This window comes from Peromyscus leucopus, chromosome 6 (genome assembly GCF_004664715.2).
Source record: "Peromyscus leucopus breed LL Stock chromosome 6, UCI_PerLeu_2.1, whole genome shotgun sequence".
Taxonomy (NCBI): Eukaryota; Metazoa; Chordata; class Mammalia; order Rodentia; family Cricetidae; genus Peromyscus; species Peromyscus leucopus.
In genome coordinates, this window is record NC_051068.1 from 61,370,980 (window position 1) to 61,397,503 (window position 26,524).

General features: G+C 48.2%; 1 protein-coding gene across 1 annotated transcript in view; it reads right to left on the reverse strand.

The window, feature by feature from the left end:
• Positions 1-25,899, reverse strand: part of Fhdc1 (FH2 domain containing 1) — a 38,485-nt gene extending 12,586 nt beyond the window's left edge. The window contains 7 exon segments of the mRNA XM_028894280.2: positions 1,940-2,040; positions 2,139-2,224; positions 9,517-9,619; positions 10,468-10,489; positions 10,492-10,528; positions 19,759-20,390; positions 25,855-25,899. Of these exon segments, the coding sequence (XP_028750113.1) occupies positions 1,940-2,040; positions 2,139-2,224; positions 9,517-9,619; positions 10,468-10,489; positions 10,492-10,528; positions 19,759-20,253 (844 nt within the window). The 5' untranslated portion in view covers positions 20,254-20,390; positions 25,855-25,899.
• Between the last annotated feature and the right edge of the window lie 625 nt (positions 25,900-26,524).

The window sequence follows — 26,524 nt, forward strand, 5'->3', positions numbered from 1 at the left end:
CAGTATGATCTAGGCCTTGGTGTTTAGCCGGGGCTCAAACATGTAGGGCAGTCAAACACCGCAGAAGTCATTCACTGACAATTTTCAAGTCCCAGAAAACACAGGAGCCCAAGGAAACACCGTGGTGATGTGGAGACTGACTTCCTCCTCTTCAGCGGTTAATGCTTTCATTTTTTCCCCCTTCCTCACTATCCTTTAAGACTATATTTATGAGACATGAAAAACAATAGCCATCGACATTTTGCTTAGCCAATGAGTTATGAAAAGATAAAAAAATAAACAAGCGGGGATGTCATGTAAATAACTTGCAAACCACCAGCCCTCAAGCCCCTGGTACTCAAAACATCTTTCCATTTTATTCAAAACACATTTCATTTGGATTGGCTGAAGGCTATAAAAGGGAACTTTCGGTAACATATTGGTAAACTAATTCTTTATTAACACAAAATCTCTTATACGTGCCTATAAAGACACGCAATTAAAAGGATATATTTGGAAAGCTAAAACAAACAGCCTGGTTATTAAAATGACAGGGCAGGTAATAAAACGTCACCTCTGATGCTTTGTAGGTCACTTTTCTCCACTAAGTCTGGCATTACTTTCAAAACATTACATTTGGACCAGTGCCTGTATTTCGTTATCTAAGAAGGCCAGTTTGGGAAGGTTACACAGATAAGAAACGTTTCCTCCGTGCCCACAAATTTATATTGCTCAATACGAAAACAAGCGCTCCCAATGCTGTTTGAACAGGAAGCTCCATTTTTTCACCATGGCTGCAACAAACAGCCTCGGAATGGGAAGAACTGGAAGAGGTCTCCATATTGGAAGAAGAAAAATTCCTTTTCACGCTCAGTGCTGCTCCAGCATGAAGAAAACGCGGCAGGCTTGAAGGGGGAGCATCCCCTCTCACCACAGGCAAGAGCAACGGCACAGGAAGACCAAACAGGAATAGACAGTTCCAGAAAAACAACCATCGAAGTGGCTGGGAGAAAACCAGGCTGGAGGGCTGAAGATGGGAAGGTGGGTGGACCTGCCTTGTGCCAGGGCGGTGAGTGCCAGGGAGCTGTAGGGCTGCCAGCCTACACTCTCAAGATACACAAAAAGCCAGAGACAAAGGCCCCAGCCCGAGCAGGCAGACCCCGAGAGGAGACTGGGCAGGAAAAACTTAGCTAGCTGCTTTAAGATGTGAAGAAAGGATCAGCTGATCCATCTCAGACTTAACAGACCTTCCCATGCTGGAGTCTAGAGGGGTGGGAGGTGGGAGAAGCCACAGAACAGAAACCTCAGGAGCCCTGGCAGGAAAAGGCACACGCTGCAGCCTGGAAGGGAGGCCTGCCTGCTTTTGGAAGAGTAGCCCCGGTCAACCGAGAAAGGAAGATGTAGACGGTCCAGGACACAGGCATTGTGCTTGCATGTACCCCCAAAACGTACACACTATATACAGTACCATACTCACCAGCATCACACCCCTCACACTAGATATCAAACTCCACACACAAACACAATATATAGTACGCACAATACACACTAAATACCACAAATGCCACAGCATCACACATAAACATAATGCAAACACATTTTGTATCATATACACGACACACACTACCACAGACATTACACACACACACACACACACACACACACACACACAGAGAGAGAACATGGAAAGCTAGCCACATTGAGAAGCAAGACAGGCTGCTACTTGCAAGGTTGACTCTGAAGCCTGAGATGAAAGAATCTTTCTTCCATGGAAAGATAATATGCAAATGGATGTTCATTACTTGAACTGCATCCCTCCTTACACACTTTTCCCTTTTTAGGTGATGCAAAAATGAGATTTTTTTTCCATTTCCAATTTCATCTGAATTTTTTTTAAAAAAAGATAAACAGCTACCAAAACTGATGAAAACAAACTATGTGGAAAGACATATTCAATTACCTTTTGTAGCAGTTCTTAGAACTGTTATGTCGTTGTACAGAGAAGAGCAGGATGGCAAGAATTCCTTTTTTAGCACCATGGCTTCAATCCGAAGTGAATAGCTAAAAAACAGTAAGAAAATAAAACTAAGTAAAGCCGGACCAGGCATCAGCAACAACCCCGCTCCACAGAGGACAGCGGCCAGGGACGGCAGCCTTACTTTGGCACCTGAATCAGGTAATGCAGAAAGGAATCTGCCAGAGAGAGCTTGGACACATCGCCGTTAAATGTCTTTAACTTCTTTACCTAAAAGACAAAAGAGAAGGGGAGAAGACAAAAAATAAATAAAAACTGATTAAAATTTAAGAATAAATTTCATTTTAGGATCATTCGAAGAAAATAATGTTTCGGTGCTAAATTCAAATTACAATGTAGCTCTAAGAAAAAGGAATCCACACCTACTACTGTGTTATTTTTTGTTTGCTTGCTTGCTTATCCGTCTTCATATCTGGGGATGAGCCCAGGACCCTGAGCATCCTAGCCTAACATTCCACCACTGAGTCCCAGGTCTACTGCTGGATGGGTAGATGCTATGGCCAGGACTCATGCTGATAGAGAACCCGATGGAGAGATGGAGGAGATTTCCTAAATTCTAAAGGCACACTAGTGACCTCTCCACCAAGAGAATGGACACAGTCTGAGAGAACAACAAGGTGACCTGGGTCCCGAGGAAAGGGCAGGTAAAATTCCCAGCTAACCCCACATGTTTTCTGCCCTTTGCCTCCTGGCTTTCTATAAAGTCTAAGAGAGCCTTGGGCACCAGTGGGGAGAAAAACTAGGGTCTTTCTTGCTGTGGAATAATCTTTTTGTACACTGTAAATACGTATTGCTCTCATCGTTAATAAACAATTGACTAGACAATAGCTAGTCAGGATTTTCAGGGCAGAGAGAATGCTAGGAAGAAAAAGGGTGGAGTAAAAGAATTGTGAGGAGACACAGAGAGAAGAAGAGGAACTTGATGTCCTGAGAAAAGGTACCAATCCATGTGGCAGAGCATAGATAAGAAATATGAGTTTATTTAAAATGTAAGAGTTAGCTAGTAACAAGCCTGAGCTATTGGCCAAGCATTTATAATTAATAATAAGTCTCAGTGTGGTTATTTGGGAGCTGGCTGTCAGGACACAGAAAAGTCCACCTACACTTTCTCTCTTGGTGGCTGAACTAAACTAACTCATTCTTTTCTTTACTAACTTATTTCAGAATTGAGGCAGCAGGTTGTAGATCTTAGTGACAATAACCATTGTTTGTTCTTTTTGTTTAGTGTTTTGCTATTTAAACTAATCTCAGAGTTTTGATCCTCTTGCCTCAGCCTTCCGAACGCTAGGATTGCAGATGTGTGTTATCTCACCTGGCTACTGCTTCCCCGCCCCCCAGTGTTGGGATAGAGGCTGGAGCCTGGGCGTGAGAAGCACATGCTGTACCACTGGGCTACCCTAGCCTAGCCTATTGGAGTGAGACCAGGTTGGCTCTTCAGTAGGCAATAAGAAGGAAAAAGGCTTCAAATGAACGATGACTGTTGAGATATCTGCCTATGATATATCTAAGGTATAGAACTGGCCTAGATGCCAATCACAGGTACACAGATAAAGAAAATATGGAATCACAGTCAATGGAGTATCACTCAGCTATTGAAAAGAGTGAGAGTCTGTCTTTTGTAACAAAATGGATGGCACCACATGGCATCATGGTAAGTGAAATAAGACAGCTGCTGAAAGACAAGAACTGAGAATTCTCTGACCTATGTCGAAGCTAAGAAATGGCTTGACTGTAGAATAGTGATTAGTAAGGTTGTCCAGGGGAAGGGAGAGCATGGGCAAAGGAGCGCTGGATTTGATCAGCACACGCTGTTGTGCACATGATATGGAACCCCATCAGTACATACAAGTAATGCACTTAATCAAAAGTAAAATACGGAACTCCATCAGTACATACAAGTAATGCACTTAATCAAAAGCAAAATACCTAAAAATTATTTTTCTTATGAAAAGCAGGTAAATAAATAGTCTATGCAGTCGATCACATTTCCATAAATCAAGAAGAAAAGATGTCTACCCCCCCACAGTGCTTCCAGTCACTGTTCTTTTTACTTGTTCTTCAATTCTAGCTACTTTTACTTATCTACAATGAACAGACTGCTGCTATAAAAAAAAAATCAAGCTAAATGAAGGTTTTGAAACACACACGTGTTCCCCTCCTGTAGTAAGGAGTTCTGACGTAGGTATACAGCCAAACAATTGGCAGGCAGAGGTAGAGGCAGAGACAAAACTCTCAAACTGCGTCAGACAGAAAAATCCTGCCCTCTCCACACAGAAAACTGGACCAAGGTAAGAGCACATCACTTCTAAAGATACTCTTAAGAGTCTCTATGTAAGTGGTACCTTAGTCCCATTACTGTCAGGCACAACCCATACCTGCAGCTAACTGTTGACAAAGAGTATAGACCAATTTTACATTTTCCTGCATGGAAAGGAATATCCTTTCCTGGATATTCAACCCAGGGTCTTGAAATGCTAAATAAAAGATCTCCCAGGCGCCACACTCTGGACCACATCGTTTGTCACAAAGCTTGCTCTCTACAAGTTCGCTCTCTTCCACCCTCCCCATCCTGATTGAGTTCAAGCCCTTTGAAGCCATGGAAACTGCAGCCTGTCCTGGTGGTACCCAGGAACCCAGCAGGCTGAGGATGAGTTCAAGGCCAGCTTAGGCTGCATAGCAAGACCCTGCCTAGAAAAATCAAACAAAAAACAAAAAGATAAATAATGGAGAAATAAAAACAGAAAATTATAATTAAAAAACATGAAGGCTTTATTTTTTTTTTTTTTTTTTTTTTTTTTTCGAACGTTTCTCTGTGTAGCTTTGCGCCTTTCCTGGAGCTCACTGGTAGCCCAGGCTGCTTGAACTCACAGAGATCCACCTGCTCTGCTCCGAGCTTTATTTTTTAAAAAAACTACTAATTGACATATTTATATCAATTACGTGAAAATATAAAATCTAACAGTACAAATTCACTCTCTAGAGTTAGATCTCTCTCAAAGCTGCTCTCTCCACTTCATTTTCATTTTGTGGTGTTAGGATGGAACCCGGGGTCTCACGCTTGATAAAGCAAATGCTTTGCTACTGAACAACACCCAGACTGGCCTTTTTTTTGGGAGTGGGGGTTGTTGGTTGGCTGGCTGGTTGGTTGGTTGGTTGGTTGGCTGGCTGGTTGGTTGGTTGGTTGTCGGTTGGGGCGGAAAACAGACATTTGTAAAGCTACATTTGACCCACTTGCAGAGAGCCATAGAGGGAATTTACCATTTTTAGCCTTGCGACACACACCTAAGGACTCAGGACACTTCCGGTTTAGCTCAGCTCCAGTTAGTGCCTCCCTTGTGAACTGAGACAGCCCTAGGCTGCATTCTGATTGCTCCTGGAGCAGAGTTTAACAGTTCACTATATATGGGCAGGGGCAGAGTGAGGCGGGGCCTTTTAAGAGACCCCATGCTTGCTCTCTATGTGCAAAGCCTGGGAAAAGAGCAGCACGGATTTCAGGCTGAAGCACAAGAACGGGTCATTCCAGCTAAACTTTCAGTGCTTCTGTTAAACATATGCTCAAGGGTGACTGCGCAAGGATTAATCTCCTTCACTTACGCAGAGGGCCAACAATGTTTATCGATCTTAAGGGAACGGAGAGGGAAGACAGAAATTGAAGCGCCATGTACACAGTTCTTCATTCTGGTTCCCAGCCAGCCTTGTATTCATTAGGAGGGATTACCGTGCCTTCCCAGTGGCAGGGAAAGCAAGAGGCGAGGTGAGCAAACTGTAATTATTATGCATTCTCATCGTCATTATCAAAGATCACGCCGTAAACAGTTAGGCATAATTTGGCTGGCTGAGCCAAGGGCCTCTCATTATGACCCCTGCTGTGCCCAGTTTCTGTCGTAAGAGCCAGAACCTGCTCCTGAGATTCGAAAGGCCAAAGAAAGGGTGCTCTCCTCATCCTGCCCCAATCCACTCGCACAGACAGCCTCAGAGAGGCAGGACTGCCCACAAACCTGCCGCCTACAGAATGGTCACTGGCCCAGGAGGGAAGCAGCTGGGGAGACAAAAAAGCTGCTCCAGCATTCAGAAAGCCCCGGGTGGAGTGGCGGGAGCGACCCCCAGAGCAGGCGGCTCCACCAGCACCTTCTAGCTCTGATCCCAGGACACTGAGATGGTCAGTGGAGCAGCAGCAGCAGCCCACAGCAGGAGCAGGGCTGGCCAGGCTGGGCGGTGGCCCTGGCCCCTCCTCACCCTCATCCCTGGTATGGGAACCACCGGCAGACAAGAGCACACCCAGAACTTTTATTTGGGCCCCGCCTCTTCCTCTGCAAGGGCAAACCACATACTGGAAGAAAGATGAGCAAACATGCCAGATAAAAGATAAGTGGTGAAGGGCAGAGAAATTCCTGATGACGAATTAACCTTGGCTTTGGCTGGCCTGTCAGCTGGGAAGGCGGGACGGGAGAGAAAACGGCTGTTTCCGCTCATGGTTTTCAGCCCGCTGATAAGGTTACAGGAGGATTCGGATGACACTTGCTCACACCAGCGGTGATAGCAGCCTGATGAAAAGCCTGAGAGACCACGTGGTGCGAGCGAGGCACACGGTTTTGACAACCTTTGCCCTTCCTCCAAGAAAGGTAGCAGAGGGCAACAGGAAAAACTGCTCGGGGTCAGAGAAATTAGGGTTCAAGTCCACCCCTCTTGTATCACCTAGCAATCCTGAGACACCTTGTAACCTGTGAGAGCCGAGGCAATTTGCAAATCGGGGGTATCTTATACTGTTCCTGCGATGAGCAAGTGAGGAAAAGCTACAGAATAATCATCTCTGGGTCCATCACTGGACGAAGCTCTGTAAATACAGCACCACCGAATTTCCGTCTGTCCCATCTAGTGCTTGGCCAAAGAGAGCTTCAGTAGACGTGATGTTTTTTCCTGTGCTAACAACAGGTACTGTGCTACACCCCAGGCTAGGGGTCGTTGTGCACACACAAACACTTACTAGTGTATTTCTGCCACGGTTCCAAATCCCTCTCCCTTGGCCCAGCTTCCTCCCTGACCTCACTCTCATCATTCACCTCCATCAGAGACCAAGATCTTCCAGGGTCTTCACCAGTCTAGGTAGTACCCCAGGCCACAAAACATCCTTAAGGCATCTCTGCTTCTCCTACAGACCCTTTGGACCGCACAGACCCCTGGCAGTTCCAGGAGGGATGACCCAGCAGGGTGTGTCTGCTGAAGTGGAGGGTGGAGGTATGGTGAGTGGCAGCCCAGAGACGGTAATGTAAACAAGAAGTGTGACCGGGCTGTCACACCACGTTTACACTGAGGATGACCCTGTACTGGAGACTGTGTGCTCTGGCCTGTGTCAGGGAGTTCAAAGACGTCTCAGGGGGCCTACTCCAGGCTTCTTTGCGATTAGCTCACTACCTGGGGCCAGAGCACCTGGGTGACCTGGATGGCTCTCAGGTGCCTCTCCGTCACTTGGCCCTGCACAATCCTGTTCCGGTGACACCCCACAAAACTCAAACAACATAAAAAGATCTTTAAACTAGAGGCCCTTTGACAGCTCTTTACTCTTTCGAAAAACTCCTCTGCGTTTTCTAATCATTTTTGAACTGAACATGAAAAATGCAGATATTAAGAAAAGAGTTCTCAGTTCTCCCAGCTCGTCACGGCACGGAGCTGGCAGCCTCCCTCAGGCTCACGCCTGACTCCCTTTGACCATGAGGAGCCTTCTGAGAACTTCCACATGCACTGTCAAATTTGATATTCCCTTAAAAAAAAACAAAACAAAACCGATGAGGTCAGTCAGTGAGCACTCAAGAGAAATCCTAAGGAGGGCGAGGAAAGAAGCCACGCAGGGGTACAATTTCAAAAGCACATCAGTCTTTCCCCCGTCCCCCTCCGCGCTGGAGCTCAAACCCAGGGCTACACGCATGCTCGGGAGGCATTCTGAGCTGCAGCCCTAGCTGAAAGCAAATTATCCTTTTAAAACTCAAATGAAATCGGCCCTACTCATGCTAGCAAAGATTCTCAAACCCCATTCCTTACATAGGAAAAAAAAATGAAGGACCACCCGTCGGTCTTTAAGAGACTTTAAGACCCTTAGATTACATTAATAAAGGTCATTAATTCATCTGGGCTTAAGTAAGTGACATTTGTAAACAAAATCGGAGGCAGAGAGAGTGCATCCCCTTATCAGATACACGTGAATATAACTAGAGCCTCCAGCTACCCGCTGATATCCACTATGAATTTAGAACCCGTCAACATAAAAGGAAAACCACAACTCTCTCTCCTGTTATTAATGGCATTAAAATCACCTTTCATAAATGATGTATGGGGGCAGGTCGTAGGAGGAGTCAACAGTACTTTTGGAAGAGATGATTTATTAAAAAAAAAAAACAACTTATCCTCTTGACTTACTTATTTTCTTACAGTGATAAGAATCAGGCTAGTGCCTCGTACATTTGAGCCACACTTCATTCCATCCTTCCTTGTTACTTATAAAATGTCCCCATTTACTTTTATTTACAGAAGTAAAGTCTTTTATAAAATTCTTTGCTGTTTTAGTTCAGTGTTCATAAGCACGTGAATGTGTGTAATTTCTCATTGAAACTTTCTTATTCCTTTATTGAAACAGTCAATAAAGGCTGGTATCATCACATTGCTGGATGGCTTTATAAAGTCGCTCTCCTAGGGTCTAGGGCCAGGGACTTGGCTCGGTGAGTAAGGGCTCTTTAGTCTGGTGTGTAGAGCTGACCCTGATCCTTGGGACCCATAGGAAGGGGAAAGGGGAAAAACCACCTCCTCAGAGCTGTCCCGTGACCTCCCCTGGAGTACCCGGCCACTCACTCACCCCCCAACAGACACAGCAGCAAGAAGTACGCTTTTTAAAGTCTTAAATGATGATTCTCTTTCTCTTACGAAGCTCCTAACTACCCAATAACTAACTCATCTTGTCCAAACAAAATTAATACCTTGCTGTCCCGGTACTTTCTGTGACCACAGCAACTTCCTCCTGTTAGTCCATTACACATGCCCCCTATGTTAATACTCACCTACATTTACAGTATCTTTATCCAAAACAGCTTTTCTTTTCCTTTTTCAAAAAAAGACAAGGTGTAGGTATTATAACCCGGGTTCACTCTAAGCAAAGGTCAAATGTTAAGATGATGGAAAAGAAAACTAAAATTTATTGAGCTCCCGTATGCCAACTACCATGCTGGCTGCATAATCAGGGCTTACTCATCTTGGGAACCGATGAGGTAAGGGTCATTGTCCTCATTTTACAGGTGAGGAATCTAAAGTTCACGGGCATCCAGAACCGTGCCCGAGCGTCTCAGTTACGGGACTCCTGGCTCGTGCTATTGGACTGGTCACCTTTGGCTGTTAGGTGTGACTCCCCTGACCCTGGAAGGAAGTGTTCTGCGTGTGGAGGCCTCTCACACTCAGAAGAACCTGTAGATTCTCTCACCACTCCAAACACCCGTAAGTCAACGCGGCAAGCTCCTTACCTCTTCTGACTCTGGCAAAAGCTTAAGGATCTCTCGAAGCGTCTCTGCTCCGTAATGCTCACTCTTTCCTTGGTGGATATCTTCTACGATGGACTGAGGAGACCTTGAGAAGATAAGGAACTGCATTTGCTGCTGTGCCAACAGGGACACGGCCTATGGCAGTTAAAGCAAGCTCATCTCTCTGCCCTCTCTTCCACACGCTTCTTCCTGGTCCAGGGCCCCACCAGCTCCCCTACAGGAAAGCACTCCTCTAAGGCTCCCTTTTCCAGGAAACACCCCCAGGAATCCCAGGATGGTTGACAGCAGCACCCACCACAAGATCTTTCGGGGACGAGGAATGAAACCTTTGCCTCATCAGGGATTCATGAGGTCCCACCCTCACTGAGGCACTATGGACAATTAATGGGTACTGGGGTGGGGGGCATTTTCCTCAGTGGCAGAGCTACTGATAAGCCACCCCTGTTCCTGTAAATAACCCCGCACTCATGTAAACAACCATAATTAAATTCAGTAGGCTAAAAAAAAAAAAAAGACATCAAAGTCAAACAGGACTTGCTGAGGAGAGTAGTTTTGGGGATGGAGGAGGTGACGAGAGAGGGTAACGGGGAAGAAATGCCCTAAATTCTGTACATGTGTATATGAAATTGTCAAAGAATTTAAAACATACACACACACACACACACACACACACACACACACACTTTCTTGACATACAGTCCCTCCGTGGACACTGCAGGGTATTTCTCCCTCACTTCAAGATTGTAAGCTCACAGCAAAGACAGACACGTGTAGACCCATGGAGCCACCCGTCTAGGATGGACTTGGAGGAGTATGGAGTGCCCCTAGCTCAGATTACAGTCTGAACTTCAGCTCAGTCACACCCTCACAGCACGGATATGCCTAAAATTCCAGACAAGCGCAAAAAAAAAAAAAAAAAAAAAAAAATCTTACTTTTTAAACTGCTTAAGAAATATCCAATGTTCATACTTCGTTTTGCATCCAGGACGGTAACCTGGAAAGAAACAGATGCATAAGACGTTTTTAAATATAAATAAAAACAGCTGAGCTGAAGCGTGGTGGCACATGCCTTTAATCCCAGCACCTGGAGGCAGAGGCAGGGGGATCTCTGTGAGTTCCAAGCCAGCCTGGTTTATAGAGTGAGTTCCAGGACAGCCAATGCTCTGTAGAGAGAGACCCTGTATCAAAACACCAAAATAACTACATAAAATAAAATAAAAACAGTTGGAAGAAACAAGAGAGTTAAAAACCTGTGCTGTGTGGGATATTTGTACACTGTGCGAAGATACAGTGCTGTGATTGGTTTAATAAAGAGCTGAACACCCAATGGCTAGGCAGGAGGTGTAGGTGGGACTTCTGGCCAGAGAGAGGAAGTTGGAGGAAATAATCGAAGCACAGAGGAGAAGCCAGCCAGACGCAGAAGGAGTGGAACACACAGAACGGGACAGAGGTAAAAGCTACGTGGTAGAACATAGATTAACAAAAACATGCATTAATTTAAGTTTTAAGAGTTAGTTAGGAACAAGCCGAAGCTATAGGCCGAGCTTTCATAATTAATAAGACATCTCCATGTCATTATTTGGGAGCTGGCTGGCAGGACAGAGAAAGACTCGTTACAGACCTGTTAAAGTACAATACCAATGTACAATGGGAACGATTTCCAATATGTAAATCTGGTAATTAACACATGTCCTTAGTATAGTTTTATGAATATCTTACTGTATTTATTTCCTGAGCAGAAAGAATGACACATGTCACTGGGTGTGGTGGCACACACCCCTAATCCTAGCACTTAGAGGACGGAGGTAAGAGGAGGGTTCAAGGCTAGCCTAAGCTACATCGTTGACTTGGAGACAAGCCTAGGTTACAAGACAGTCTGTCTCAATCCTCCTCCCACAGGACCAAAAATAAGTAAATAATAAAAATTTTAAGAGAATTCATGTTTAGACTTGGTAGTTCAGTAGTAGAGCATTTATCCAGCATGCACAAGGCCCTGGGTTCTAGTCCCAGAACAACACACAAGACATAGGTTTATCATACCAGTATAGACATTCAAATAGATAATGTTTTTAAAGAAAATTTTCTTTTCCATATAGCCCATACTTAGAGGCCTAAGTGAATACACCAGCATCGCAGGCATCCTAGGAGAGTTAAAATGGCCAAACAAAACCATGGCTCTGCCAAGGTTGGGTCCCAGTTATCAGTCGTAGACATAAATCATCCATTTAGGAGAAAGGAAGGAAGTACCACAGCCGCGGGTGGCGGACATCTGTGATCCTAACACTCAAAAGGTTGAGGCAGGAGGATTATCAGAAGTTCAAGGCCAGTCAAAGACTGTCTCAAAAAAAAAAAAAAAAAAAAAAGAAAAAGAAAAAGATTCTACATTTTGTTCGCTCAGAAGTTTAAAAATTGTCTTTCACCAGGAAGTCTCAGATCCATACATTTATTTCCTCACTTTTCTGACTCTGAGTTAAAAGGTCCACGTAATAATACAGTTTTACTGTGTAGACCAGGCTACTCACAAAATCCCAGAGATCTGCCTGCTGGGATTAAGTATGTGCACCACCATGCCTGGCATGGTATAGCACCTTTTGGCTTAGCAAACGCTGACAGAACTATTCTATTGTGCCATCCAAACCCAGATTGAACTGTAACAAGTTTTAAATGTTCAAAAGCAATAATTTGAGATCTTATTAAACTATAAATTACAACTTCTGGGGCCTTGCTGAGAAGTGATCTTTACCTCTGGAAGTAAATATCCACGGTGGAGGATAGAAGGTAAGCTAAAATCACTGTCACCTTTCCCATTTGTCTTTTGGTAAAGGGAGGCTGGGTGAAATAGAGACAGGGATTCACTGAGAACAAAAGAGACTCAGGTCTCAGACCAAATTCTGCATCTCAGGGTCGCTTCAAGTTTGTAAGCAACAAGCAAGACCGTTAATGTCACTTCCTGGCTATAAGGTTAAATTTTTACAAGGTATGGTTGCCTCCTTTTGAAGGCTAATCTCAAACAATCTCATTATTTACTAACCCATGGGTTTATTTGATGTTAACACAATCACCTGCCAGCCATAAAATAAGCTTCCAAGCTGAGAGAGCGGGCACCCTCCTTAACTGGAATCCTACCCAGGGGCTGCGGTTCAAGTTCAGTGGGAAGGAAGGGAAAGAAAGTGGGAATTAAGCCTGTGAACCCTATCACTCTAAGGAGGAAAGCTCCTACTGGAATGAGGAATCTCAATTTATTAAGGCAGAAAACTGCTCATTAAAACTTGTAAATTAAAAGGCCACAAGTACGAACACGTACCCTGATGCAGTGGTGTCCGTGTCTACCTAGAATGGAAACAAACCTGTTGGATAATTCTCTCACGAAATTGCCACCTCTTGCCGTGTTTCAGCCTGGGCTGCAGCATCCTTCCTCCCTCTACACTTCCAACCCCACCCTCATCCTGTTCACCCCTCCACCCTCTGGGGCTCTGAATACTTGGCACAGGTCCATAGCCACCACTGCTGGAAAAGCAAGGGGAGAAATTACTCTTATTATCCCTATTTGACAGATAAGGAAACTGCACCTCAGAGATGTCATTTTGTGGCTTTCCCAAAGCAGTGCTGGAACAGAATGTCAGCCTGGTTCTCTCTGATTCCTCTCCCCTCGGGTTCCTGTGAGCTTAGTACTGGTGGGTCTCCCATGGAATCAATAAATGTAGGCCCCCTCCCCCATACACCAAGGTGGGGAGGCTCCTCCAGAAATGTGGACAGGTCTGTGAAAAGCAGCCAATCACAGTGTCTGGCCAAGTCTAGGGGCACCCCTGGAGTTGTTAGTGTGGGATGCCTGGTGACATCATGTTCTCACCAGGCAGTCCAGCCTCCAGGAGCCTAAGCCACCCCAGAGAGGCAGCCAACATGCTCCATTCAAGGGCAGCTCTAGCCTGGAGGAGATGTGCCCACAGCCCAAGCAGTTTCTGGAATTGGTCACAGTCAGCCGGTCTCTAAGGAAAAGCCTGGGCTGGTCATGACTGATCAGCTTACCAAGAAAACAAAGGCCAGCCCTTCACCCAAACAAGGAACAAGGGACAAAAGATAACACTTGAGGACAGCGCCTGCTCTCGGGCACCCTGGGCTTACCCAGTGCCCGATTCTGCTGCCTTATCAAACGGGATCCTTAGAACAGTTATAAAGGTGTTTGTTAAAGCCCTTCAAAGAGGGTTATCACCGCCCATGTAAGGAGCTTATCTCACTTCCCAAACTCGGGCTTCCACAGAGCTAGTGTTTCAGCTGCAGAGCCCTTTAGGACTGGCCGGTGGTGTGCTGCAGACAGACAGACAGACAGACAGACACACACACACACACACACACACACACACACAGAGGCACTCGAAAGAGATCCCAGTGGGCTGTAAAAGCTAAGTCAGAGGAGACAAGCTACTAGAAGCTAGGGATGTGCCAATCCAGCCATGGAGGCCCTGCCACCTCTCCCTCCAGCTCCGTCCCCCCTGCATGCGATACGTCAGGTCCCCCCCCTCAGCCCCCTTCTCTCAGATAGGCCTAGAACCCAAAGTCCAGCGTGTCATGCATGACAAGGGCCCTACCACGACGCTAAAGCCCCAGCCCACAATTCTTACGCCTCTCCTTAGCATCAGTCTTTTATAAAGCCCCACCTTCCACATCCTTTCCAGGAAGAAGAAACTTGTTTAAGTTGTAGGAAACCGTGTATAATGTTTAGCATCGTGACCCTTTCTAGGTGTACAGCTCAATAGCACTATGTGGACCCACATGGTACCTATGATGCCATCCAGCTCCAAAGTGTTCACATCTTGCAAGACCAAAGCCCCGAACCCATTAAAAAGTAGCTGCCTGTTACCATACCTTGCCCTAGCCAATGACCCTGGCTGGCACTTTCTATTGCCATGAGTTTTTCCATCCTCATTTTCTGTTTTTTTTTTTGTGTGTGTGTGTGTGTGTGTGTGTGTGTGTGTGTGTGTGTGTTTATGTACATTGGTTTACACACATGTATGTGTAGGCCAGAAGACAACTGCCTGAATCATCCTTAGGAACACTGTGCATCTCTCCTTTGAGACAGGGCCTGTCGCTGGCCTAGTGCTCACCAGTTAGGCTAGATGGGCAGGCCAGTGAGCCCCGGGGATCCAACTGTCTCCGCCGCCGCCGCCGCCGCCGCCGCCGCCGCCGCCCACGTGTTAGGGTTACAAGCGTGCACCGCCACTCTCAGCATTTTCCTGGGAGTCCCAGGGATCGAACTCAGGCCCTCATGCTTTTGAGGCAAGCACTTTGCTGACTGACCTCTCTCTAGCCCTTTGGGTACCTCTATCTAGGCAGAATTGGAATTCCCCTGTGTGGTGGGCTTATTTCATTTAGCATGTTTTCAAGATGGAAGGAAAAAAAAACTTTCAGTCACTTGGTGTGTTTTCCTTGGTGGTGTGTTTCAGGTTTTGCGGTTTGGGCTCTCGGTTTCCTGGTGCCAGTGGTGCAGCTTGGCCTTAGCGTTGCTAAGCAACGCTCTCTAGCATGGAGCCAAGTCTCAGCCCTTCAAACCCCTTTCACTTGGGACATCCTTACATGTGCCGGTCACCTGACACGGTGACGGTTTCCACCCCACTCAAAACCGAAAAGCAAAACTATTTTAAATCTTCCTCCTTCCAGGACAGGCTCACTTCACTCTGGTCTCTGACAGCTTTTCACCGTTTCAGTTTTGGTTGGCTATCTATTGGAACCTCTTATTGTATGAGAGGGGGAAAAAAAAAAGAAAGCGAGAAACCTGAACTATACATACTGTTTTCATCTATAAACTCTATCTCAGTCTACAGCTGTTGAGTGTGAGCAGTTCCCAGGATCTCAGAACGTACTGGGAATGCAATCATGACTAGAGGGGAAGGACTGGTTCTCAAATGAGGGCGTGGGAGGCTGAAGCAGCACAGCTCACGCATCTAGAAAGAGCCATCATTCTTGTGGCCTCCCTCCCTGCTCCTGACTCCTCCTCTTCCCTCTTCTCTCACTCCCTTCCTCTTCTCCCAGCTCACTGTCTACACCGTGCCAACATTCACTTACCGTCACACCACGGTGAACGATAGTTGGTGAGCCCCAGTTCTGATCTGTCCTTGCCTGAGACCATGGACCCTCTGCACTGGGCCATTCTGTTTTAGTTCTCCATTTGTTTTCTTTGGAGTTCACCAACTTGGTAAACCATGTTCTCATCCCTAAGAGTCACTCAAGGCCAGGCAGTGGTGGCGCACGCCTTTAATCCCAGCCCTCGGGAGGCAGAGCCAGGCGGATCTCTCGAGGCCAACCTGGTCTACAGAGCGAGTTCCAGGACAGGCACCAAAACTACACAGAGAAACCCTGCCTCGAAACCTCCCCCTACCCCCCCCCCAAAAGTCACTCAAGGGGGCTAAAGAGCTGGCTCAGTGGTTAAGAGAACATACTGCTCTAACCGAGGCTCCAGGTTCCATTCCCAGCACCCACATGGTAGCTCACAACCACCTGTAACTCCAGTTCTAGAGATCTGAATCCCTCTTCTGGCCTCTGAGTGCTCCTGCACATATGTGGTGCACATCCAGACAAGCAAACACATACCAATAAATTAAACATTAAAAATAAAGTTGTTTTTTGTTTTTTAAAGAATGGCTCAAATTATAAAGGGAGACAAAAAGCCAACTCCCACCAGCATTGGGAGACAGAGACTCAGCTGACAGCAGTGTTGAGAACTCAGCACATCTGTAATGGATGGACAGGAACTCGGCAGCTCCTCAGGGACGGCATCAGTGAACCGTGAAGTGAAATCTGAGCCGAACCTTTTATTAGGAGCCCAGTATATATCAGTGTATCTCCAATTGCTTTATTACAGCTTAATTACTATGACACCATCACATCTGTGATCTCCCAAGTTAATTTTTAGTAACAAGCATACAAGGATGGTAGCGTTTCATAACCTCCTCCCCCCAATTTACTATTTTAAGTGCTGCTCTTTCTATGCCTGCCATTCCCAAACCAACATCTTCCCTACCCTCCAGCAAATTCCTCCTCTGGAGCACAATGGAACTTTCTAGTAATGCTCTATAAGCCCTTTAAAATGAAAGCCAATCATGTAATATCAGGCTATTTCCATGTGAGGTTATTATATGACAAGGGACCCAACCTGCTCCTCCTCCGCACGTCCGAACCTCCAGAATTATGGCCTGTTGTGACGTGCTAGTGTCCCGTGTCTGGGCTCGGGAGCAGGCCCTCCGAGGACCACACTGCTCAGCTTTTTCTCCAGGGCACCCGGACGGAGGGTGAGGACTATTGCTTTGACCCTGGACTCCACGCACTGCAGGGTGAGCTGGGAGATTTATAGCTGATCTTTGTCAGAGAGTGGCCCTGCTCAACCAGTCAGGAAAGAAAATGGCACACACCGGCTTATCTCCAGTCATGTTGAAGGTAATGCGAGAAGCTGAAAATGATCCCCAGTGATCTCTCAGGTGACGACGTCAACGAGCATGAACTTAGAAGGACCAATCTAAACTCCCCATTCCTGCATAGTGAGGAGCTGAGGGGGTCGGATCATCTCTTGGCATGGACCCATGTTAACTTTAACATGCTGTCTCTTAAGAGTCAGACCCATGAGACTCAAGAGCACTGTCTCTGCACCCCATGTTCATCATTCGCCAGCAGTAGAAGTAACACAGTTATCCAGGGATGGAGGGATTTATAACAAGGTGCGGTATAAGTATACAATGGAATAAATACTCCATGGACTTGATTCTGACACACTCATGCTCTAGCTTAGATGGACCTGGAGGACACCAGGTTAAGAGACAGGGGCGGGGGATAAGAAGTCCTTGTTTAATGGGTATGCAGCTCAGGTTTGTAATGGGGGAGGGCTCTGGAGATGAACCATGGTGTCAGCACCACACTATGGATGCACGCGATACCATTCAACTAACAGTTAAGGCAATAAATTTTATATGTAATTTACAATGAAATATATACTTTTAGGGCTCAGGGTTCAGCTCAGTATTAGAATAATTGCCTCACAAACGCAACGCTCTGGATCCCATTCACAGCATTTAAACACTAACAACAAATTCAGGGGCTGGAGAGAGAGCTCAGTGGTTAAGCGTTTATATAGAGGACCTGGGTTTGGGGAGCACACAGCGGCTCACAACCATCTGTTAACTCCAGTTTATTCCAATGGCTTCTTCCAAGGGCACTACATACACATGTATGTACACAGACACATATGTAAGCAAAACCCTCATACACATGAAAATCAAATGAATAAATCTCCTACAAAATTAAACATAATTCTTTCAAGTGGGTAAAGTGTTTGCCAAATAAGCCTGATGACCTCCCGATATCCATTATTTGGATCGGTTCCTCAGAACCCACCCAAAAACCGGACCGCCGTAGCACAAGTTCCCAATCCCAGCACTCCTGCGCGAAGGCGGGATGCAGAGGCAGGAAAATCTCTGGAAGCTTCTGGGGCCAGCTGTCCTGGTATTGAGTTGTGGCGAACAACCAGAGGAGATGAAAGGTAAGGACCAACAGAGAAGTCTGATCTCCACCCACGCACTAGGGCATGAGAGCGCCCTTCAATTCAAATGAACAGGCACACACACACACAATTTAAAAATAACTCTTTGAAAAAGGAAGTTAAAGAAAAAAAGCATAAATGTCTATGATGTAGGCCGCAGGGACAGAAGAAGGTGGACAGAAAGACATTTGCTCCTGAGCTTTGGATCTGGCTTGGAAATGGACTCTTCTGTTCCTGTCGTGACTGAGAACGGCTCACAACACTGCTTCGTGCTTCCTCTCTCAGGGGCTCTACCCTGCTCTTTGCCTCTCGAGTGGAAAGCAGTAAGTCGCCCTTAACACCTTGACATTTCCCAAGTTCCTAGCGGAAGCGTCTTCTCTTAACTGAGGACTGCCTCCCCAGGGGCACACTAAGCCGAACCCCTTCTGTTCCAGGGGCTTCTGTGGGACAGGTGCCCCAGGTCCACACACACCTGTCCAGTCACCTCAGCAGGGAGAACCAGGAGACAAGGGTGAGACGTGACCAGCTGTGCAATCAGGCCCTTCTGTTGGGAGCTGGGCCAAGACCAGGGCACTAAGGAAATGAACCCTGAGTCCCTTCCAATACTGAAAGGGCAGGTGACCAAATGAAGGGCAGACAGAAAAGCCTGTGATCAGTGCTGACGACACCACAGCCTCTGATGACCGACTTTCCCAACTCACTGCAGTTTATTAGACACAACAACCCTGCTCCCTCCCTGTATTTTATAAGAATCCTCTCAGCGATTTCAGGGGGGTCATACAACCATCTTAAAGGACCTCGGGGCCTGGCGGAAGGAGTTAACGTGTTCCTAAGCCATGAAGAGAAAAGAGGTCAACACTGTTGGCTCAAGAATTCAATAATGCATGGAGCGAATGCTTCACCCCAGGGCCCCGCCCACTTTCTTATCTAGGCAGCCCCATCGATGACCTATTTTCTCCGATCCTTTACAACAGATTTAAAGCAAAGGATTTATATTGAGTTGTATTTTGTGTTTGGTAATTTAACTGCTGCTTCCTCCTTCAAAGAAACACATTGGTGCTAACTGGAAACACGCTTCTTATAAAAACTGTCTCAAAATAGCCTGATACTTTGGCTCTTTAGTAATCCGTCTCCACAAAGGCCGTAACTTAATTCAGAGATGGGCGGGATGGAGGCCATCTCAAAACACATGCTGAGGGCACGATGAGGGGAAGGAAGCCCAAGGCAGTCTAGTAGTAGTTACGCCACTTAACACAAGGCATTTGATCCCAGATGGCCCCAGCTCATCCCAGACAGCTGAACTCCAGAGCCCAGCCTTCCATCCCAGGCCGGGCTACAAACTCTAGCTTCCAGCTGAACTTCTCTCCCTGAGAAAACGACAGCACGTTTGCGAGCAACAGGGTGGTGCTGAGAGGCCAGAGCCCAGCAGCCCCAACTCATGTGTTCTCTGTATGAGGTCATAATCCGTGGGGATGCCTGGGAGGATCCTGCGCACGCACGCACGCACGCGCTCCCTACACTTCTGTTGCTCAGCTCCAGCTCGGCGTGTGAGAGCCCTTCCTGTGGTTTTCACAGCACATCTAGCTTGCATGCTCTCACTTCTCAGTGAAATCTCCCAAATCATCTGAAACACGCAACTCCAATACAGAGCGACGACCACCGGCCTCTGCCCCCTCCCCACCCTCAGGTTCCCTTCTCACCTCTTCCCGGGCATCCCTGAAGGATGAGTTCAAAGCTCCTCCTCTCCTGGGAAGAGAAGCCTTGGAGGTGTCTTCTTGCTGCCCAAAAAGCTCCTCAATGGTCTTCTTGTCGATCTGGTAGTGGTGCTGCTGCTTGGCTGCTAAGGTCCAGATGTTGGTCTTGCCACGAACTTGCTCCTCTGGAATGGTTTTCCAGAAAAAGCTTCGCAGCCGTTTCTTTTTACCCAGGGAGCTGTAGCCATTCACGTGAGAAACTGGGGGGAGTCCGGGGGGAGGAGGGGGGATAGGAGGTCCCCCAGGAAGTGGGGGTGGCAGAGGAGGAGGTGGGGAGGGGAGGAAGCCCTCTCCTGAATGTGGACAAGGTGGAGGTGGAGGCGGTGGAGGAGGAGGAGGAGATGCAGAGGGTGACGTCTGCCCAGCCATGAATGCAGCTGCCGTGGCAAGAGTCCCATTTTCTTTATCGCTGGCCAGGGAGACACAATTCATAACATGCATAGTACTGTTGCCTTCTAAGGAGCTAATTCCTTGACCTTGGAGAAGCAGACACAAACATCAAACTCTAGTCGTACTTCTTGGCCCACGAGTCTGCTGCCAGAAGAGAAGGCAATTGTGCCTCATGTCAGCTTTCTGACCTGTGAAGACGGAGCAAATTGAAAGTCAGTGCTGGAAAAGGGTTTCCCTCTAGCTTGTCCCTTTCGGAGGCCAGGGTAGGCTGGCCCACAATGGGTAGATATTGAGGTCAAGAGGATATCTCAAGGCACCCTGGAATGAACACATAGTTTTCTAAATCCAAACCACACTTTGCTACTGGGAAAAACTGCCAAAGAATCAGCAATAAAACCAATTTGGAAACCTCCCATTAATCAATGAAGCACGTACGTAACCAGCGCCTGCTCTAAGACCGGGAGCCTTTCCTTTATGAATAAACTCCTTGTGTACCAAGAGGTTCCTTCCTCTCCTGGACGATGTATCCCAGCCCTTGGGGAAACTGCCCAAATTGCTCAAGTGTTAGGCGCTTGGTGCTTACTTAGTGACCCTGCCTTTTTCCAGTCTGGACATGTTCTCTCCAGTCACTGGGTCAAAAGGCATTTTCCATGTTGAAGGGAGCAGGTGGGGCACTCGAGACAATAATGGCCCAGCTCGTTTCTCTGGAGCCAGGGTCACCATGTTCCTGTTCCACGGGGTGATGTGGATCCCCCAACTGGAGAAAAGTGTGCCAGGCATATTACATCATCTCACTAGACTTCCATTTTCTCCTCTCTAAAGTTACAGTACATTAAATAACTCCTATCACCCCTTCGAATGCTGTGATCTTAGATTCTGGAAAAACCACTCTTCAGAGACCCTAAACTTGTCGCCTGCCTTTTCTGCTGCTGTGACACTATGACAAAGAGGAGATGCACAAGGGCACACTGCCCTATCAGCTTCGCCACATGTCTGGCCCTTATCAATACAACTCACTTATCTGTATTTTTATGGACCTACAGATGTTTGGTTTTGGCTTTATACTGAATTAGAAAGAGGGTCAAAATAACTACATTTCTCACAAGGAGGCAGGTGAGAGAGGGGTGAAGAGGTGAAGAGGGAGCTTTTTACATGACTTTTCTGGCTATAATTATCAGCTTATGTCATCACCGTGAGAAGAGCCTCGACTTGCAGACACAAGTGGTTCACACAACACTGGGTTACACAGGATAAACCGTCAAAGGATGTCACTAATTCAGACAGTATGAAACCTTGTACATACAACCACATATAATAGGCGGGACTTCCTGGGGAGCGAGAGTGTAGTCTAGAAACACTGTCCCTTCAGAGCCCAGCTCTGCAACTTCCTCGAGCCGCAATCTGAGCAGAGGTGGATGACCTCACCTACATTTCAGCATTTTTCATCTATGAAATCGGAGAATACCTTTCCCACTGGCTAGTGTAAGAAAAATGCGCTAATTCAGGAATGTAGTTAACTATTTCTAATAATAATTGTTCGTGTGCACTGTTTTCATTTATCCTCACAGATAATTCATTTGCTTAAAATGACTTGCAAGTACTCAGCATCCATGTCAGGTGGCTCCCAACCACCTGTAACTCCAGCTCCAGGGGATCTGACACTTGGGCCTCCAAAGGCTACCTGCACTCAAGTACACATACTCATGCACATATGTGCACTAATATGTACATACACACAGTTAAAAATAATAATAATAAATCTGAGAAAACATGTCTTGGGTCTAGAGGTGAGATGCCAAAAGTCCTGGCTGCTTAGAAATATGTGTAATATCTTCACTTTGCTACCAGAGTTCGAAAATAGTGAGATTTTTGCCCCCCTCTCTTTTAATACTCAGTGGCCACATGCTAAGCTGTTGTCTCTGTTATGGGACAAATGCATTTATGAAAGATTTAACTGTCTGAGGTTTGTTTATTTGTTTATTATTTGTGAGCTGGGGATTGAGCCCAGCCTTTTTGCATGCCAACCAGGCAGCCCTCCCTTAGCTGCTGAGCTGATAGCCCTTTCTTTCTCACTTTGGAGCTGGGCATTCAACCCACCTGCTAAGGATGTGTTCTACCACTAAGCTGGGGTTCTACCACTAAGTTCAGTCCCGGACAATTTAAGTATTGAATAGAAAACGACATTCCCAATTAACAATTTGATAAAAAATCACTTCCATGATTTCAATGGTATCGGTGTATTCAGCGGTAACCACTGGGTAGCACCTAAGTAAAGTTATCCAGACCTATGTATCTAAGCTGATTTCTGGTTCACTAGAGATGGAACTGGCTTTTAGAAGGAGTTTTCATAATTACCATTAGGGGCATAACTAGGCTGTCTTCATACTTGGCACCCCTAAAGCGATCATGACTCATTGTCAATTACAGTTTATAGTTACATTTGAACTCCTCTTTTTTTTCAAGACTGTACAGGTCATCCTGGCAGTTTATTCTTACATATTTTATATACTTTCTATGCATAAAATAACCCTTAAAAAGCTGCTAATTCTCCAACTCACTTCCAGGCCCACATACACTGATATACTTATATATCATCTCACCCCACCTCCACCCAGTGCTGGGGACTGAACACAGAAGCTTCATGCACGCAGGCACGTCCTCTACCCCCAAGGCCCTGAATTGGATCCCCAGCACTGAGGGGCTAGGGGAGGGGGTAAGTTAAAACACTGATCTAGGAAGTGATAATTCATTCTGTATCAGTTAAGTATACTTAAAGGTGTAGTATTAACCCCCTCAGTGCATAGGTAGAAACTCTGAAGTGACAAGGTTGAATACTCAAAGGCAGTGTGACATCATCAGTCACTGTCTTCTGACATCTACAGCCCAAAGGACGAAGACTTTTTGAGGACTGTGCTGCACACAGCCCAAGTACCGGATAAACACTTGCAATAGTTAAAAAGTGCCACACATAAACTGTGTGTTGATACAACTCTATAACTACTTCCCACCCTGAGAGAAGAACGTCATTTTAAGACGTTAGAGGGACAAAGGGAAATGTACCATACAGTCCCTGGTCCCTTTATCTGGCAACCCCCCCCCCACACACACACACACAACACTCAAAGATCTTAGCTCCCAACAGCATCAACTGAGTCAGTTCACTGGTGATGATTAGCTACATGCTCATGCTTTTATACCATTACTTCATTGTGCGTCCCTACTACCGACCCTGGGCAGGGTCTCCAATGCTACAGAGGTGACAGGAACAAGAGGGCACAGATAGCGTTCCGACTCCTTCCAGTCACATGTGGTATCATGTGGTATTAAAATAGAGGATGCACAACAAACAGTCCATCATACTGTCCACAGCAGAGATGACACTGCCCACTCTCAAGGACGCTAGGAGAAACGAGGGTGATGCAAACACCCTGACAGATGATACCCCTTGCCTGTTTCTCACAGTCGGTGGCAGGGACAATGGGGTCGGCCCTGGTTCTGTCTGGGAATCATCAAGGATCCCATCAATCTCCCCAAGACAAACAGAGGCAGGCTTGTATTTAACATCTCCCCAACGGGGGACCTCAGCAGCAGGGAGGAAGCTGTTAAATGCAGGACTGTCACGAATAGGCTCTCTGAAGGCAGAACCCATCTCCAAGCCCTCGGAGTGATAACCATGGTCCATCAGAGGTGGGGGTGCTGCCCCTCTCTCTGGAGGGGATGCTGCTCAGTTGAGCACCTTTTAACTCGGATTTCAGTATTTCGGATTTCACCTAAGCGTAGGATCAGCCAGCACACAGGGTTAGAATAAGAATGTTCCTAAGAGTTCCTAGAAGAGCGGTCTGGCTTCTGCCTAACTGCTAACCAGGGTCTTCCTCTAGACCGCTCTGCTCAACAATAATAAAAAGTGACCCAGAGCCAGATGACTTTCCTCTTCCATCTCGACATGTGTCACAGATGAGGCCTGGGTTGGAAGTGCAGGCCGGACGGTACACCTGATGAACTGAGGAAAAGACTGCGCTACACAGTATTCTTAGTTGGGAAAAGAGGGCCGGGGCCGGGGCAAGTTCCGCCTTTCTAAAATATTATTCCCTTCTTTCTACTCACTCCTTAAGGAACATTCCTCCACCTCGACCTGCCTTTTCAAACCCTTTCTAGATTAAGAAATAGACAACCAGTTTGCGACTTGGCACTTCAGCCGGCAGCGAGAATCCATGACGGCAGGTTTAATCTGTCACATCACATAAACAAACATTCACAGCTGCGAGAGAACGCCTGCTTCTGAACGCACATTTTCAGTTCCTTCTCTCCCAGGCCCCAAGCCAGGGAAGAATAGGCCCGGGAGTGCCAAAGGATGCTCCTGGAGGGACAGACGCTCCAGAAAGGCAACTGGGAACCAGATAGAGTGTCCTCGGAGGGCCCAACTCAAGGCAGAATTTCTTTACACACTAGCTCCAGGTCTTTATGAAAGCCGCCCCGACCAGGGCAGGGAGGGAGCAGCCAGGACACGATATCTTTCCAGGCAAGATGAACAGTTACCTCCCAAGTCTTTGCTCACCACCTCCTTTGGTCTCTAGTACAGCGCTCGGACGGATCCACTCACCAAAGGGGCCCCCGGCTCCGCCGGCTCCGGCTGCGCTGAGCCCGAGTCCCCGAAGGCCACCAGTGTCCAGCAGCCGCGCAGCCTAGGATCCCAGGACAGCAGGCGGGCTCCGAGTGGGCGGTCCCTGGGCCGCGCTCGCCCACAGGCCGCCTTATCTGGGCCGGGAAGGCGCGCGTCGCGGCGGAGAGACGCCCACACGCGCCGCGCAGGCTCCCCGGCTGGGACAGTAAGAACAGCCTTCTTGAGAAGGGTTCGACCCTACGCTGCCAGGAGGCCCGGGACATCCCAGTCCCCGATCAGCTCAGAGGCCATCGGAGTGTCCGCGCCAGCTGCTCTACCCCTAGGGGTTCCCCCAGTGCCGACCCGACCCGGAGTGGTTCGCCCTGTCCCAGTGTCCCAGCCGACTTCGGGCGCCCGGTTCACTGCGGAGCCCGTGTTTCTAGGATCGGTGGTCGCCAGCCGCTTGGACTACCGCTGCGGCGACCCCGTGTGGTCCCCAGCCGCGGGCTCCGAGGAGAAGGGCTCACGGCCGCACTGCGGCTCTACACCATGGGAGAGGGGATCAGCCCGCGACAGAAACGCAAAAAGGAGTCTCGGGCTGGAGGTGGAGATCCGGCACACGCAGGGACCGGGGATGACCGCCAGCCCGGGCTGCTGCTGCGTCCCTACTCTTCCACAAGCGCGGGCGCCACTTCGGACGTCAACTTCCAGGGAGGTTGTGCAGGCGTGGGAAGCCCCACACCACTGTGGCCGGGGCGAGTCCTCGCTAAGAGGGGCTCCTGCGACCTGCGCGACCCGCGTCGGTGCCAAGAAAGCTAACCGAACCCCCGAAGTCCCACCCACCGGTAGCGCCGCAACCGAGCTCCGGGGTCCAATGCGGGGCCAGCCCGGCGCGTGTGCGCCTCGGGGCACAGGGCCCGAGCTCACAGACCAGGTCCCCGGAGTGGGGTGCGGAGCTCGCGCTTCCCCGCATCCTCCCCGCGCCGCCGCTCGCTCCGGCATCCCCTAAGCCAGCCTCGCAGCCCCGGCTCCCTCTCCAGTCCCGCACTCACCGCGCCCGCGCTCCCGGCGCCCGCGCAGCCTCCGCCCGCTGTCCCGGCGCCGCCGTCTCTCCGCAGGACTGCAGGCCAGGGACGGCGAGGGGGCAGGGCGGTGCGGAGGGGCGGGGCCGCTGCAGGTAACAATGCTGCCTACCCGGCTGCTCCTCGAGCCGGCCGCAAAGGGCAGCACGCCCTTTCCTGCTCGGCTGCCTCCCTCGCTCCCCCTTCCACCCGAACGGCACCGCCACCGTGCTCGCCCTAGCCAGCTCCGGGCTCCCGAGACTCGAAAGCCGCCGCCCAGCACGCTGCTCCTGGCACCTGAAGCCCGGCGCGGGGCTGGGCGGGCAACCTCAGAGGGAGATGGAAATTGCCGCAGGGCGAAGATGAGTCCTGGTGTCCTAGTGGAACGAGGGAGCGGAGGGGGAGGCGCCACGTTCGCTACCGAGCAGGTCACCGCCTTCCACAAAGGAACCTCTGCAGCCGTCTGCTGGACACCCTCCCCTGCGCACACGCATGGACACCCCACACACATTCGTAGGCACGCACGCACCTTCGCACACATTCACACACCTCCGCGCGGAGCACGCTCCGCTCCACCATAGCTTCTTCCCCGAGCTTTGGGCAGCGATAGTCGAGTTCCCTGGCGGTCCAGAGCAATCTGGAGATCAGGTCCTCTGTGCCG